This window comes from Monopterus albus, unplaced genomic scaffold, assembly GCF_001952655.1.
Source record: "Monopterus albus unplaced genomic scaffold, M_albus_1.0 scaffold423.1, whole genome shotgun sequence".
In the NCBI taxonomy this organism is placed as follows: Eukaryota; Metazoa; Chordata; class Actinopteri; order Synbranchiformes; family Synbranchidae; genus Monopterus; species Monopterus albus.
This window is the reverse complement of record NW_018128303.1, coordinates 80,488-93,021: the sequence shown is the minus strand read 5'-3', so window position 1 is coordinate 93,021 and position 12,534 is coordinate 80,488. Positions and strand designations below refer to the sequence as shown.

Genomic DNA, 12,534 nt, shown 5'->3' with positions numbered 1-12,534 from the left:
TTTTCCCTTGTGAAAGCTTGAATCATGGCAAAAAGGAAAAAGAGGAACAAGTGATTGCCCCAATCGGCCATTGCCCACCCAGAGCCAGCTGAGGATCGGTGACGTGAAATCTTTGACTTTTATTCAGATCAAGAGCATAGCTCAACCATAATGATTTTAATCAGTATGATCATTCTAAATTTATGTTTAGAATTAGTAGTTGTTGATTCATTTAGATTGGAAGCCGATTATTGACAATTTTAAGGTTTATATTTTATTGCTTGTTGCTTTGCTGTAGCTCTGTTAGGCTTCTATATAAAATTCCTGAAAAGGTTTAATACTCTCTGTGGTTATTGAGTCAAGTTTGATGTGACTGACATTCCTATAAATTTGGTGAGTTAACACTTTTAAGTGGTAAGGGTTAAGACACACATTTCTCAGTGTTTGGTTACCCAATTCGCAGTGAGTGCGATTATCTAAGTCTTAGTGAGTGTGTGAGGTTGCATAACAGTTCACAGGGTTGACAGAAGGCCCAGATTGAACTGCTAAAATGATTTTTAGAAAGTTATATTAGAACAGGATTTTATCTAAAACATCCCATTATTTACTTGTTACATATATACACTATTCTTTAAATATCCTATCCTTAATAACATCTTATGTCAACTAAATACTGTGCAAAACAAATATTGTCTTAAGTGTCCAGTGACACAGCTTTCATTGGTTATTTCAGACTTAATTTACACTTCCTCAAGGAGCCAGAGTGTACTGGCTTATAAAAATTTCTCAGTACAGTAACATCTGCCACAATAAACTGCCGGTAGTTGTTATTTGGGAGGTTTGGGGTCTTATCCTGAATTAATAACATGAAAGAGGGAGGTCTGCAGGGAACTCTGTTCGCAGGTTCATGGTAGTCAATTACTGAGTGAATATCTCCGTCATACAACCTCAAGCAGTGTTTGGAGCTTTAGTATGTTTCAAATATGCCACCTTAGCGTGAGAGGTAAGCTTTATTCCTATGTCCAGCATATCGTGGCCTTCAAACACTGTACAGGAACATTCCCAGACATGCAGTAACCTCAAGCTGTATTTTTCTCCACATCCTCTGGTCACAGTGCAGCAGCAGGAGGGAAAATATATCCACAAAACCGGGCGCAGTCGAAAAATTCTGCTTTTACAATGGCACCGGTGGATGTCAGACAAGCTCACATGAACACGCAACTGCCTGGAGATTATGATCATTCAAGGAAATTTCTAAACTATCAAGTAATACTTCATTTTGTTAGTCTCAAGAGTGAGAGTTTTCAGACTTGTATAAGCAAAGTTGCTTCTGCATAGAAGTACTAGAATATACTGTATGTACACCTCGTTTTTTTAGCGTTAGGTCAGGTCTAAGATAATTCATCAATGTAACATTGTAGATAAGTCAGAAACTAGGAAAAGCATGCCATGGGCTCTTTAACTTACCAAACACCAAGCAGCAACACAAACTCCTCTTCTTCTTTGAGGTTTTACAGCAGCTGTTGCAGTGAGCAACACATACTGGTAGATGGAAACCACCCACACAGGATATTATAGAAGTAAAGCGAATCCATCCAAAAAAGTAGCCACAGTCATTTCATTCATCAACACCAAAGCTAGCACTCCATTGTCTGGTGAATTTTATGTAAACGGTTTGAGTTTGAGCACAGGAAAATTGTGCAAGCAGCATTATATTTGAAATCAAGAACAGAGATTTGAGGTAAATTTGAGTGTGAGGAACAGGTAGAATTATGAAATTGAAGCTCATGCTCTTGATTAAAGATAGGAATAAACCCCCATAGTTATTGTGTATGTACATATGTTGTGGTCACTCCGTTCCAGGTAGACATTGATGGGCTGTCTAAGAAAAGCAGTTTGTCAGTGAGGCAAACTGAGCGCTGGTTCAGAAGACGACGTAATCAGGATCGCCCTGGAGTCTTGAAGAAGTTCAAAGAGGCCAGGTCACTACTCTGTGTGTGTGTGTGTGTGTGTGTGGTTTTATGATAACAATAATGTGATACCTTAAAGAGCCATAGTCTATATGTCTCCCTTTGCTTCTTACAGTTGGAGGTTTGCCTTTTACCTGTCAGCATCTATTGGAGGAATAATAGCACTGTACGATGTGAGTAGAAATCTGAGCCTGTCTCAGCTGAAACATAAGCATGAAAAGCAACTCAAAACAGCTGTGGTGAAATGTTATAGTCACTAGTAGCCTTCAATATTCTTACTCTGTTTCAAATAAACTATAGAAATAAAATAACATTTTCTTTCTGTGTTGCAGAAACAGTGGTTCTATGACACTCGAGAAGTATGGACAGATTTTCCAAAGCAGGTTTGTACTTTTTTCCTTTTTTACATGATAATCATCATATTAACTACCTCTCCCCCAATCAGCCCACCATCTCTGAGGATCTGTGAAAGAGATGTGTGTTGCCTTTTTAGGAAACAAAAGATCAGTAACACATCAGGCCCAGACAGTATGACCCCCTCCTGTCTGAAAGTCTGTGCTGACTTGGCTCCCATCTTCACGCAAATCTTCAGTAGATCACTAGAGCTTTGTGTGGTTCCCTCCTGTTTTAAATGCACCACTATCATCCCGGTTCCCAGGAAATCCTTCATCTGGGAACTGAATGACTACAGACCTGTCCCCCTGACATCTGTAGTCATGAAGTGTTTTGAGAGACTGGTCCTGGCCCACCTGAAGACAATCACAGACCCCTGGCTGGATTCCCTTCAGTTTGCTTATCGAAAAAACAGGTCAGTTGACGATGCAGTCAACATGGCACTGCACTACACCCTGCAACACCTTGACTCACCAGTGACCTATGCACGGGCCCTCTTTGCGGACTTCAGCTCGGCATTTAACACCATCATCCCAGACATCCTCCACTCCAAACATAACCCGGCTCACTGTGCCTGCCCCCACCTGTCAGTTGATCACCAGACGGACAGGAAACAGCAGATGAGGGTGGAGAAAACCACATCCAGCACCGGGACTATCAGCACAGGTGCCCGCCAGGGATATATGCTCTCCCCACTGTTGTTCTCCCTCTATACCAATGACTGCACCTCAGGAGACCTTTGTGTAGAAACACTGAAGTTTGCAGACGACACAACAGTCATCGGCCTCATTCAAGACGTTACAGGTCACTATGCACCAAAACAAATAGATACAGAGACGGTTTCTTCCCCAAGGCTATTAAACTTATGAACAGCCAGTCCATGTTGCTCTTTTAACTTGTGCTTTTTAACTTGTATATATTTTTTGTATTTATTTATTTTGTTACTTATTTTGTTTTTATGTTGTGCATATCGGGGACCATTGAGCTGGAGTCAAATTCCTTGTATTTTTTAAAATACTTTGCAATAAAGTGTATGCTTATGCTTAAAATCAGAAACTGGATTGATTATTTAGCTCACTAGCATTAGTAGTCCTAGTTCCTCATTTAGTGTATAGTTTCTGCCAAGCATTTTTTATTCTACTAATCTTTTGCTCTTTGGCTCTAGTTTGAAATCTGCCACCACATCCAGGCTATATGATCAACCACCCATAGTCCAAAGGGACTTATGGTTTGTATGCTACATTGGCTACAGTTTGTAACAATTGAGAACACTGGATTAACCAGATTGCTAAATGGATACATATACACTTTGGGTATTAATCCATAAATTGTGCCAATTTAAGTTCAGAAAGGCCACCTTTTACCAAAGGCCTAATAAAGTTTGATGTATGTGTCATTTATGGGGGTTTTGGCAGGACTCAAATGCATGACACAAGAAAGGAAAAATTTAATTTGTTGGGAGTGTCCAGGAATCAAGAGACTGTGATGGTGAATAACAAAATGTAAGGCAACCAAAATTTAACCAGCTCCACTAGGACTAATAAAACAATACATAGGGGCTGCACAACAGGAAAGAAAGTGTGCTCTTTAGCATATAAATAACATAATCCAAAAATATGTCTACAAAAAATGCAGGAATACCTCAATCCAGGATAGTTTAGTTTCATTTTCAATGTTTGATTAGCCCTTTCCACTGCATCTCCACTGGCTGCATATTGCACGGTCACCCCAGCGATTGTATCTGTCCCTGGGAACCTCTAAAAGAAACTTGAAGATCTGAGTAATCTAGTAGGTTTGTGCCACCTCACCAGCTCAGTGAGGTGCCAAACTATTAAGAGCCTCAAAAACAAAAATCAGTAGCTTAAAATGAATTCTAAAACATGCCCCCTCCACTGACCTGAGTCCAGCCCACTAATGTTTCTGCTCCATAGTGGGTTAATGACACTACTGCCGCTGGCCTGTTCCTCAGTGTGGCACTGACAAGCTCCTGCTCGTTGATGTGCCACCAATGACATTTCCACTGGGTTTCTGTTTTTTAATGTGCCAACGTAAACATTCCTGCCTGGGCTCTTGTTCCCTGGTGCACAGACAACATCCTCACCAAGGTTTCTGCACAATGCCAATCCTGCTTCTGTTCCTGTTTTCAAGTGGGTCAACGAAGGTACAGACATCACCTTTGTTTCTGTACCCAGGTGTGCTGACACCACCTCTTTACTGTTCCACATGCAGGTCAGCAAGGATGCCAATGCCAAATTTGTTTCTGCACCCCAGTGGGTCAGCAAAGATGCCAACACCACCTTGGTTCCTTTTCCTGAGTGGGTCAGTGAAGAGACCAATGCAGCCTTTGCTCCTGTTCTCTGGTAGGTCGATGAAGACTATGCCACCATTTCTGTTCCTGCCCCTCAGTGGTTCGATGAGGTAATCCATCTGAACAACCTCAGCTACCTGCCCGACTCAGAGGCTGACCACCCCAACTCTTTCTCTGCCGCCAAGGCCAACCACATGAGTGACCCCAGCATTCCATCTGGGTCAGTGGCCACCCTCCAGAATGACCCCAGCTTTCTTCCCAGCTCTGTGGTCGCCTTTTTGAGCGGTCACAGTTTCCTGTCTAACCCCAGTGGTGCTATGGGGCGACAGTGGTGCGGTGGTAGAGCAGTTGCCTCCCAACCGGAAGGTTGAAGATTCAAATCTCGGTGTCTGCAGTCTACATGTTGAAGTGTCCTTGGTCAAGACACTGAACCCCCAAGTTGCCCGTGATGGTGGTGCATACACCCTCAGGTCCAAACAAAATTTTGTTGTACATGTCACAATTTCCTGGACACAGAGCAAGTTTGGTTTCATTAGCACATGAAAGTCACCAAGGTTTTGTGCACACCAAACAATGTATCCATGATTTATACTGGTGGCCAAATATGGATGAGGTTGTTCACAATACGTGCACGTCTCCTTTGTCAGCTGAATGACAAATTTGCCAAACCCTGTGCTGAACCACTTAAACTGATTCCTTTTCCTGAGCAGCCATGGCACAAGACTGCCATAGACATACAAAACACTTGTTAAAAGCATCGTAATTAGTTTGCAATTCATTAATTCCAGCAATTTGTGAGAGTAGTGATAAAAATACATAATTCTGATTTTAAATAAGAAGCTAGAACTTTTTTAAATGAATAAAATGAAAATGAGTGAATATATACGGGTAAATTATTCCAGTCAGAAGGAGCTCACACTTAAAGGGAAAGGGGTTAGGAGAAGGAGCACAACCTAAATTGACACACCTTTTATTTGTGTAACTGATATTAACTGTAACATCATGTTACATGTTGTCCATCTCTATCTAACCCGGTTTCTATTTCTGTCTCTTTCCAGTCTATGCTGGAGTCTCAGTACTGGTATTATATCTTGGAGATGAGCTTCTATGGTTCACTTCTCTTCAGTATTACCTTTGATGTTAGGAGAATGGTGAGTAATTCTTGCTAGATGCCAAAATGTAATCTTCTGTATTCCTGATGTATAAAATCATTGATCGCTTTGTAATTTTAGAAATCATTTCCTCATTTATTCTTATATTAGGAGTAACATGCAACATGCAAGGTTTATCAAAAGTAGTAAGAGCAATATGCTCACTCTCGCTTGCATGCCACACAACATTTTCACACAAAGCTTCAGGAATCACAACGTCACCATGCTACTGGGCAGATGGGGCTCTATGGCAGTGAATGGCAACTCAGCCATTAGGGCTCTCTTAGTACTATATTACAATTAGAACAAATAAACTGCCACACAGAGTCTTAAAAATGTATTAATTTCAAATCTTATATTTTCACTGTATGTACTGGTGTAAACTTTTAACTTGGACAATGGTAATATACAGTACTGTATGACACAAACAGTGAGGCTTCCTGTTTATAAAGGCCAAGGTTATCAATATCAGCTGAGAGCGGGGTGGCAGGCATTTTTCCAGCAGCTGCGATGCCTTTTGCTTCAGATCGCACTGCCTCTTGCCTCTGTTGGCTTCTGTGGCTCTTCCCCATCTCACTTTTGGCACAAGATAGCTGAGGCTATCTTGACGAAGGAGCCGGAGACAGAAGTTGCCTTTTCTGCATTCGAAGGAGCCGCTATTTTATTCACATACACACACAGCAAACTGAACTCATGAACACACCGAACAATCCCCGCCAACGTCAAACTGCAAATGCATCCCTCCCAGAGGGGCATTATGTGGGTCCCCGCCAGGTGTCTCTCTCTCTCTCTCTCCAATGCTACAATAGTAACAAGAACAAATGTTCATGGATATATATGGTAATGTACGGTACTGTCACAGGCAGGGCTGCAATGATTAGTCGACACAATCGTGATGTCGATTAATAATTCATTGATGTGCAATTTTAGTGTTGATACAGTATGTGGTATTATAAAACCACATAAGTGTTCATTTGTAATTGCATTGCACTACAGGAAGTCCTGAGGGCAGTATCACCTCAGTTGTCTGCCACGATGGCATTCTGTACTAATGAAGAAGTATGTATGTCACGTAGCTGTGTGAGGCTGGCCAAGCGACTGGGTGATTACATCAGTGAGGCATATCAAAACATTTGAAAAACAGCGGGAGCTGGCCAAGATGGTACAGAGTGAGCAGCTTCTGTGATCAGCTCAAACTGCTATCTCTCACTTGCTTTGAGAGCCTTTCCTTAGTAATCCATCAGTAATTCAACAGCCAAGCTATAACTTGAACAAACATCAAAGAACCATGTCTACCAAGAACAAACAAAAAGGAGCACATGCTGCTATTAGCTTAAACTCGGTTAGCAACGACAACATGCTAGTGCCTGGAAACAAATGTCTTATTGGAATGCTGCTGTGACCACAGTGAACAACAACAGCCTGGAGGAGGATAATTTTACTCCACTGCCACTTACCACAAGAGACTCGCCTGCTCCAAAGAAAGAAAGAAAATGGGAAAATCTGAACAATGACAGAATTATCAAAACGCTCCCAAGCTAATCAACGAGAGAGAAATGGGACAGAAAAATGGGGAAAAAGCCTACTACTTGGGAGATTGTGCTTTTGTTGAGTGGGAATACTTATTCCCCTCCACCAGTGGTAACAAAGAAGCCGTCTAGTGGCTGGGTAGTGACATTACACTCTCACCCTCAGTGTCCAGAACATAGGGGGTAATTTCAATGATGCCTTGAACAGCTTACGTGCTTTTCTCAAAATACAAACAGCTACTTAAAAGTCTTTATGGAATGATTTAAACTTACAGATATACAGAGAAAGAACTTCCACTCTCAAAGAACTTATACATGGCATAATAAGCATTGATCCTGTCAATCACGTATTGACTATTGGCTGGTATCCGTTATGGCCAGGCAGTGTGTGTATGGTGTGGACCCCAATAGCAGACAGACTACAGGTAGGGGAACTAAAGAAAGCAGTTTATTGCACAAACACAGGTTATTCTGGCTGGCAGGAAGACGAGCAGGCTCCGAGCAGGTAGGGAGCAACCGGGGAACCAAGAGGATGACGAGACCAGGAGGGACGGTAGCAGGAGGGACTCAGGAACCAAAAGATGAGCAGGTGAGCCGGCAGCAGGAGGCACACACACCAACCAGAAGATGAGCAGGTGAGCCGGCAGCAGGAGGTACACACACCAACCAGAAGATGAGCAGGTGAGCCGGCAGCAGGAGGCACACACACCAACCAGAAGACGAGCAGGTGAGCCGGAAGCAGGAGGCACACACACCAACCAGAAGACGAGCAGGTGAGCCGGCAGCAGGAGGTACACACACCAACCAGAAGACGAGAAGGTGAGCCGGCAGCAGGAGGCACACACAAACCACTCAGACGAGCAGGTGAGCTGGCAGCTACACAGAGAAGTGGCGCACCGCAAACGCAGAGGCAGCGAGTGCTCAAACCAAACCTAAATACGTAGAGCGGAACATAACAGAAAAAACAAACTGGGAAACATGGAGAAAACACGGGGTGAGATGGCATAGACAACCTGTAGCAGACAGCATGAGCTAGGCAAAGATCGCGGTGAATGTACGGGTCTGACATCGAAATGAACCAGCAAAGAGGCGGCAGAAGAACGGGGTGTATATATGTGTGACGGGACCGGGAGACAATGAGCAGCAGGTGGGTGAAATGATGGCTAATTGTGATGACAGAACAGCGGGGAACAGGACTGGGAGGAAACGAGCAGCAGATGAGTGACATGATGACTGATCAGGGTGACAGAGCAGGGAGGAGAGACAAGGAAAACAGAAACACAAAGTCATGAGGCCGAGCAACGTGAAACCGTAACAGTATCAGATCATTTATCAGAAATATCAGCTGGTTCTACTGACCAGCTGACGAATGATTTTAACTCATTGTTGGACTCCTTTGATCTCACCCAGTCAGTACTTGGCCCCACTCATCAACGTGGGGGCACACTGGACCTTGTCATCTCACGAGGTCTGTCTGTGTCCATTGGGGATCTATCAAACCTGGCCATTTCTGACCATTTCTTCATCCCCTTCGAAGTCCAGGCGCTGTCAAGTGCACCCAGACCCATGGCCCCATGCCAACGGCACAGGATTATTACTCCTTCAACCGCTCCAGACTTTGCTGCTGCTTTTCTAGCCTTCGATTTCTACTTTTCAGAAGCCCTGAACTCCCCTACATGCCCCGACGTCCTTCTCTCTTCGTTTGACTCTACTTGCTCCCGGATTATGGATTCCGTCGCTCCCTTTAGAAGGATGAACGCTAGGAACACTCCTGACCCATGGTTGAATGACACGACCCGTGCTCTGCGGAGACGCTGCAGACAGGCGGAGCGGAAATGGAAGAAGGACGGCCTGCACGTCTCCTTGGACATTCTAAGAGACAGCCTCGTCTCATATCAGAAAGCTGTAAATGATGTTAAAACCCAGTATTTATCTAATATTATTTCAAATAACAGTCAGCATCCCAGAGTTCTTTTCAATACTATTAATTTGGTTATTAACCCTGTTGTTGCTTTGGCCACCGAGGGGTCGGGGCTGACCTGTAATGAGTTCCAGAGCTATTTCAGTGACAAAGTCTGGGCTATTAGACAAAGTATTCCCAAGGTTCCACCTTCTGTACCACCTGTATCTCAGGCACTGTTTACTCTGGAAACCTTTACTCCTATTTCTCTGCCTCAACTCAAAAAATGTGTGTTACAGCTAAAGTCTGCCTCCTCCCCCCGGACCCTGTCCCAGCCAGGATAATAAAGGAGGTCATCAACACTGTGGGGCCCTCTCTGCTCATATTTCTTAACTGCTGTCTTAGGTTGGGCACGGCCCCCTCTGCCCTTAAGCATGCTATAGTGAGACCACTTCTCAAGAAGCCTAACCTCGAACCCTCCCTTCTGTCCAGTTTTTGCCCAATTTCTTAACTCAAAAAATGTGTGTTACAGCTAAAGTCTGCCTCCTCCCCCCGGACCCTGTCCCAGCCAGGATAATAAAGGAGGTCATCAACACTGTGGGGCCCTCTCTGCTCATATTTCTTAACTGCTGTCTTAGGTTGGGCACGGCCCCCTCTGCCCTTAAGCATGCTATAGTGAGACCACTTCTCAAGAAGCCTAACCTCGAACCCTCCCTTCTGTCCAGTTTTTGCCCAATTTCTTTTTTGCCTTTTTTATCTAAGATTATGGAAAGACTCGTCCTTACCCAGTTGCAGTCTCATCTGGATTGTCTGGATGTTGTTAATAAGTTTCAATCAGGTTTTAGGCCCCGTCACAGCAGTGAGTCTGCATTACTAAAGGTCCATAACGATATTACTATGGCTTTTGATGGCAAACGCCCCGTTATTCTAGTTCTTCTAAATCTTCTAGATCTATTGGCAGCCTTTGATACCATCAACCATGCAGTTTTGCTCTCCCAGTTGGAACACCTTGTCGGCTTCAGAGGTGTGGTTCTAGACTGGTTTACTTCTTTCCTGTCCAACAGAGCCTTTTCTGTCATTGATGATTCTTCCTCGACCATAGTCCCTCTTACCTCAGGCATCCCCCAAGGCTCGATTCTGGCCCTGTTGCTCTTTTTTTGAAATATATGTCATTACTTGGTTCAATTATATCAAGACATAATGTTCATTTTCATTTTTATGCAGATGATGTTGAGATTTACGTGCTGTTGAGATTTACGTGCCGTTGATACAATGCGATTCTAACACACTTGCCCCACTACATAATTGTATTCACAATGTTAAGCAGTGGTTATCGCAGAATTTCCTTAATTTAAATGTTTTTAGCTCCGATGCAGCCACTGATGTATCGACTTTAGGTCCTTCAGCCCCTTCATTCATGGATACTGTGAAAAACCTTGGAGTGATATTTGACAGCGGCCTCAATTTCAATAAGCAGATCAGGTCCGTGGTTAAATCTAGCTTTTTTCACCTGAGACTCCTAACGAGGGTGAAACCCTTCTTATCGCACTCAAATTTAGAAAAATCTATGTTTTTATCACCTCACGACTTGACTACTGCAATGCCCTCTATGTTGGAATCTCTCAGTCTCTTCTCCAGAAGCTTCAACTGGTCCAGAATGCTGCGGCTCGACTGTTGTTGAACACCCTCAGGTATGCCTGCATCACCCCCGTTCTTCTCTCACTATACTGGCTGCCAGTACAGTTTAGAGTTGACTTCAAGGTGCTACTATTTGTATTTAAGTCTATAAATGGCCTCGCTCCTCCATACCTGTCTGATCTTTTGTCTATTTATGCTCCGCGCAGAGTTCTGTGTTCCTCAGAACATCAGTCCTTGGTTGTCCCATGGTCTCGATACAAAAAATGGTGTTGTGCATGGCCCAGACTTTGAAATTCTCTACTGCTAGAGCTACAGTCCATAACCGAGCTGAGGGCTTTTATATCAATTCTAAAAACCCACCTTTTTAGACAGGTGCTTAACCCGGCTTACCTCCTACAAAAGTGACGTTTTAACTTATTCCAGTTCTGGTATGGGAGTTTTTTTTACTGGTTCTGCCTTGAAATTCTGTGTTTTATTTTGTTTAGGTTGTATTGTTTTAGTAGTGTTTTTTAGCAGTTATACATGTTCTCTGCTGTGAAGAACTCTGGGCTCCGCTGGAGGTGTAAAGTGCGCTATAAATAAAGTTTTATTATTATTATTATTATTATTATTATTATTATTATTATTATTATTATTATTATTATTATTATTATTATAAAAGATATTCTCCTTTTAGATAGCTGGTGCCCCATCTGTTTACTGAATAATAACTATAAAATACTTGCTCTAACCTTATCCATATGTCTTAAAAATGCACTTGATGACATTATTAACAAAACTCAATCTGGATTTATGAAAGGATGACCTACAGTATTTCTAACATTAGATTGGTCTTAGACATGATAGATTATTAAGATCTAATAGATGACAAAAGTTGTGTGGATGCTGTAAAGCATCCAAACTATGCTCTTCTGTTCTTTATTTGTTATCCTTATTTGTTATCCGCTGAAACAAAACGTCGGCATATTTGTAAATCGTAACTTTTCCTTCATTTTGTTTAATCTTGACATAATACAACAGTGGAATAGCACAACAAAGCGCTGTATATATTAATATTGGGTGTCACTTTGATAATCTTTCACTCTGTCGCTCCCTGACTTGCAGTCAAATAATACGCGCTGGAAGGAAAATGTCTTTGTAATTATAAAACGCCGCGGTTCCTTCAATTTGTTTAATATCATGACATAATACAACAGTGTACTAACACAAGAGGGTGCTCTGTTTGTTTGAAACTGAATGCAGAAATGCACGTCGGTTGTCGCTGCCTGCTTGTCTCTGCAGACGCTGTCAAAAGCTGCTTGTCAACTGTATTCAACTCGTGAGAAGTTTAACCATAACATCTCAGGGATACCGTGGGCAAGAAACGCCATTTTAACTGTATTCAACTCGTGACATAATCAGGCATTGATGTTGTAAATATCTTCTTGAAATCTCTTACGGTTTATTTTTAATCCATATTTATATTTTGACTACTTGTCCATTCAAAGTCAATGGCTCCATTCTTTTCCAATTACCCCCGCTGTAGTGTCACGTGACCCCCGCTCCGCTTTCCTCTGTGTGTGTTTCTCATAGATTCCTGCCATGTTTCTGCTCCTATTCTGCCATCCTTAAAGCTCTCACACACATATAATATATGAAAGTGGTAGAGAAAATTGTCAGGAATCCA

General features: G+C 42.6%; 1 protein-coding gene across 1 annotated transcript in view; it reads left to right on the top strand.

The window, feature by feature from the left end:
• LOC109951998 (ceramide synthase 2-like) overlaps positions 1 to 12,534 on the top strand; it is a 96,405-nt gene that overhangs the window by 57,012 nt on the left and 26,859 nt on the right. Inside the window, exons 3-6 of the mRNA XM_020586819.1 lie at positions 1,843 to 1,961; positions 2,065 to 2,122; positions 2,282 to 2,332; positions 5,709 to 5,801. Of these exons, the coding sequence (XP_020442475.1) occupies positions 1,843 to 1,961; positions 2,065 to 2,122; positions 2,282 to 2,332; positions 5,709 to 5,801 (321 nt within the window). The remainder of the gene's footprint in view (positions 1 to 1,842; positions 1,962 to 2,064; positions 2,123 to 2,281; positions 2,333 to 5,708; positions 5,802 to 12,534) is intronic.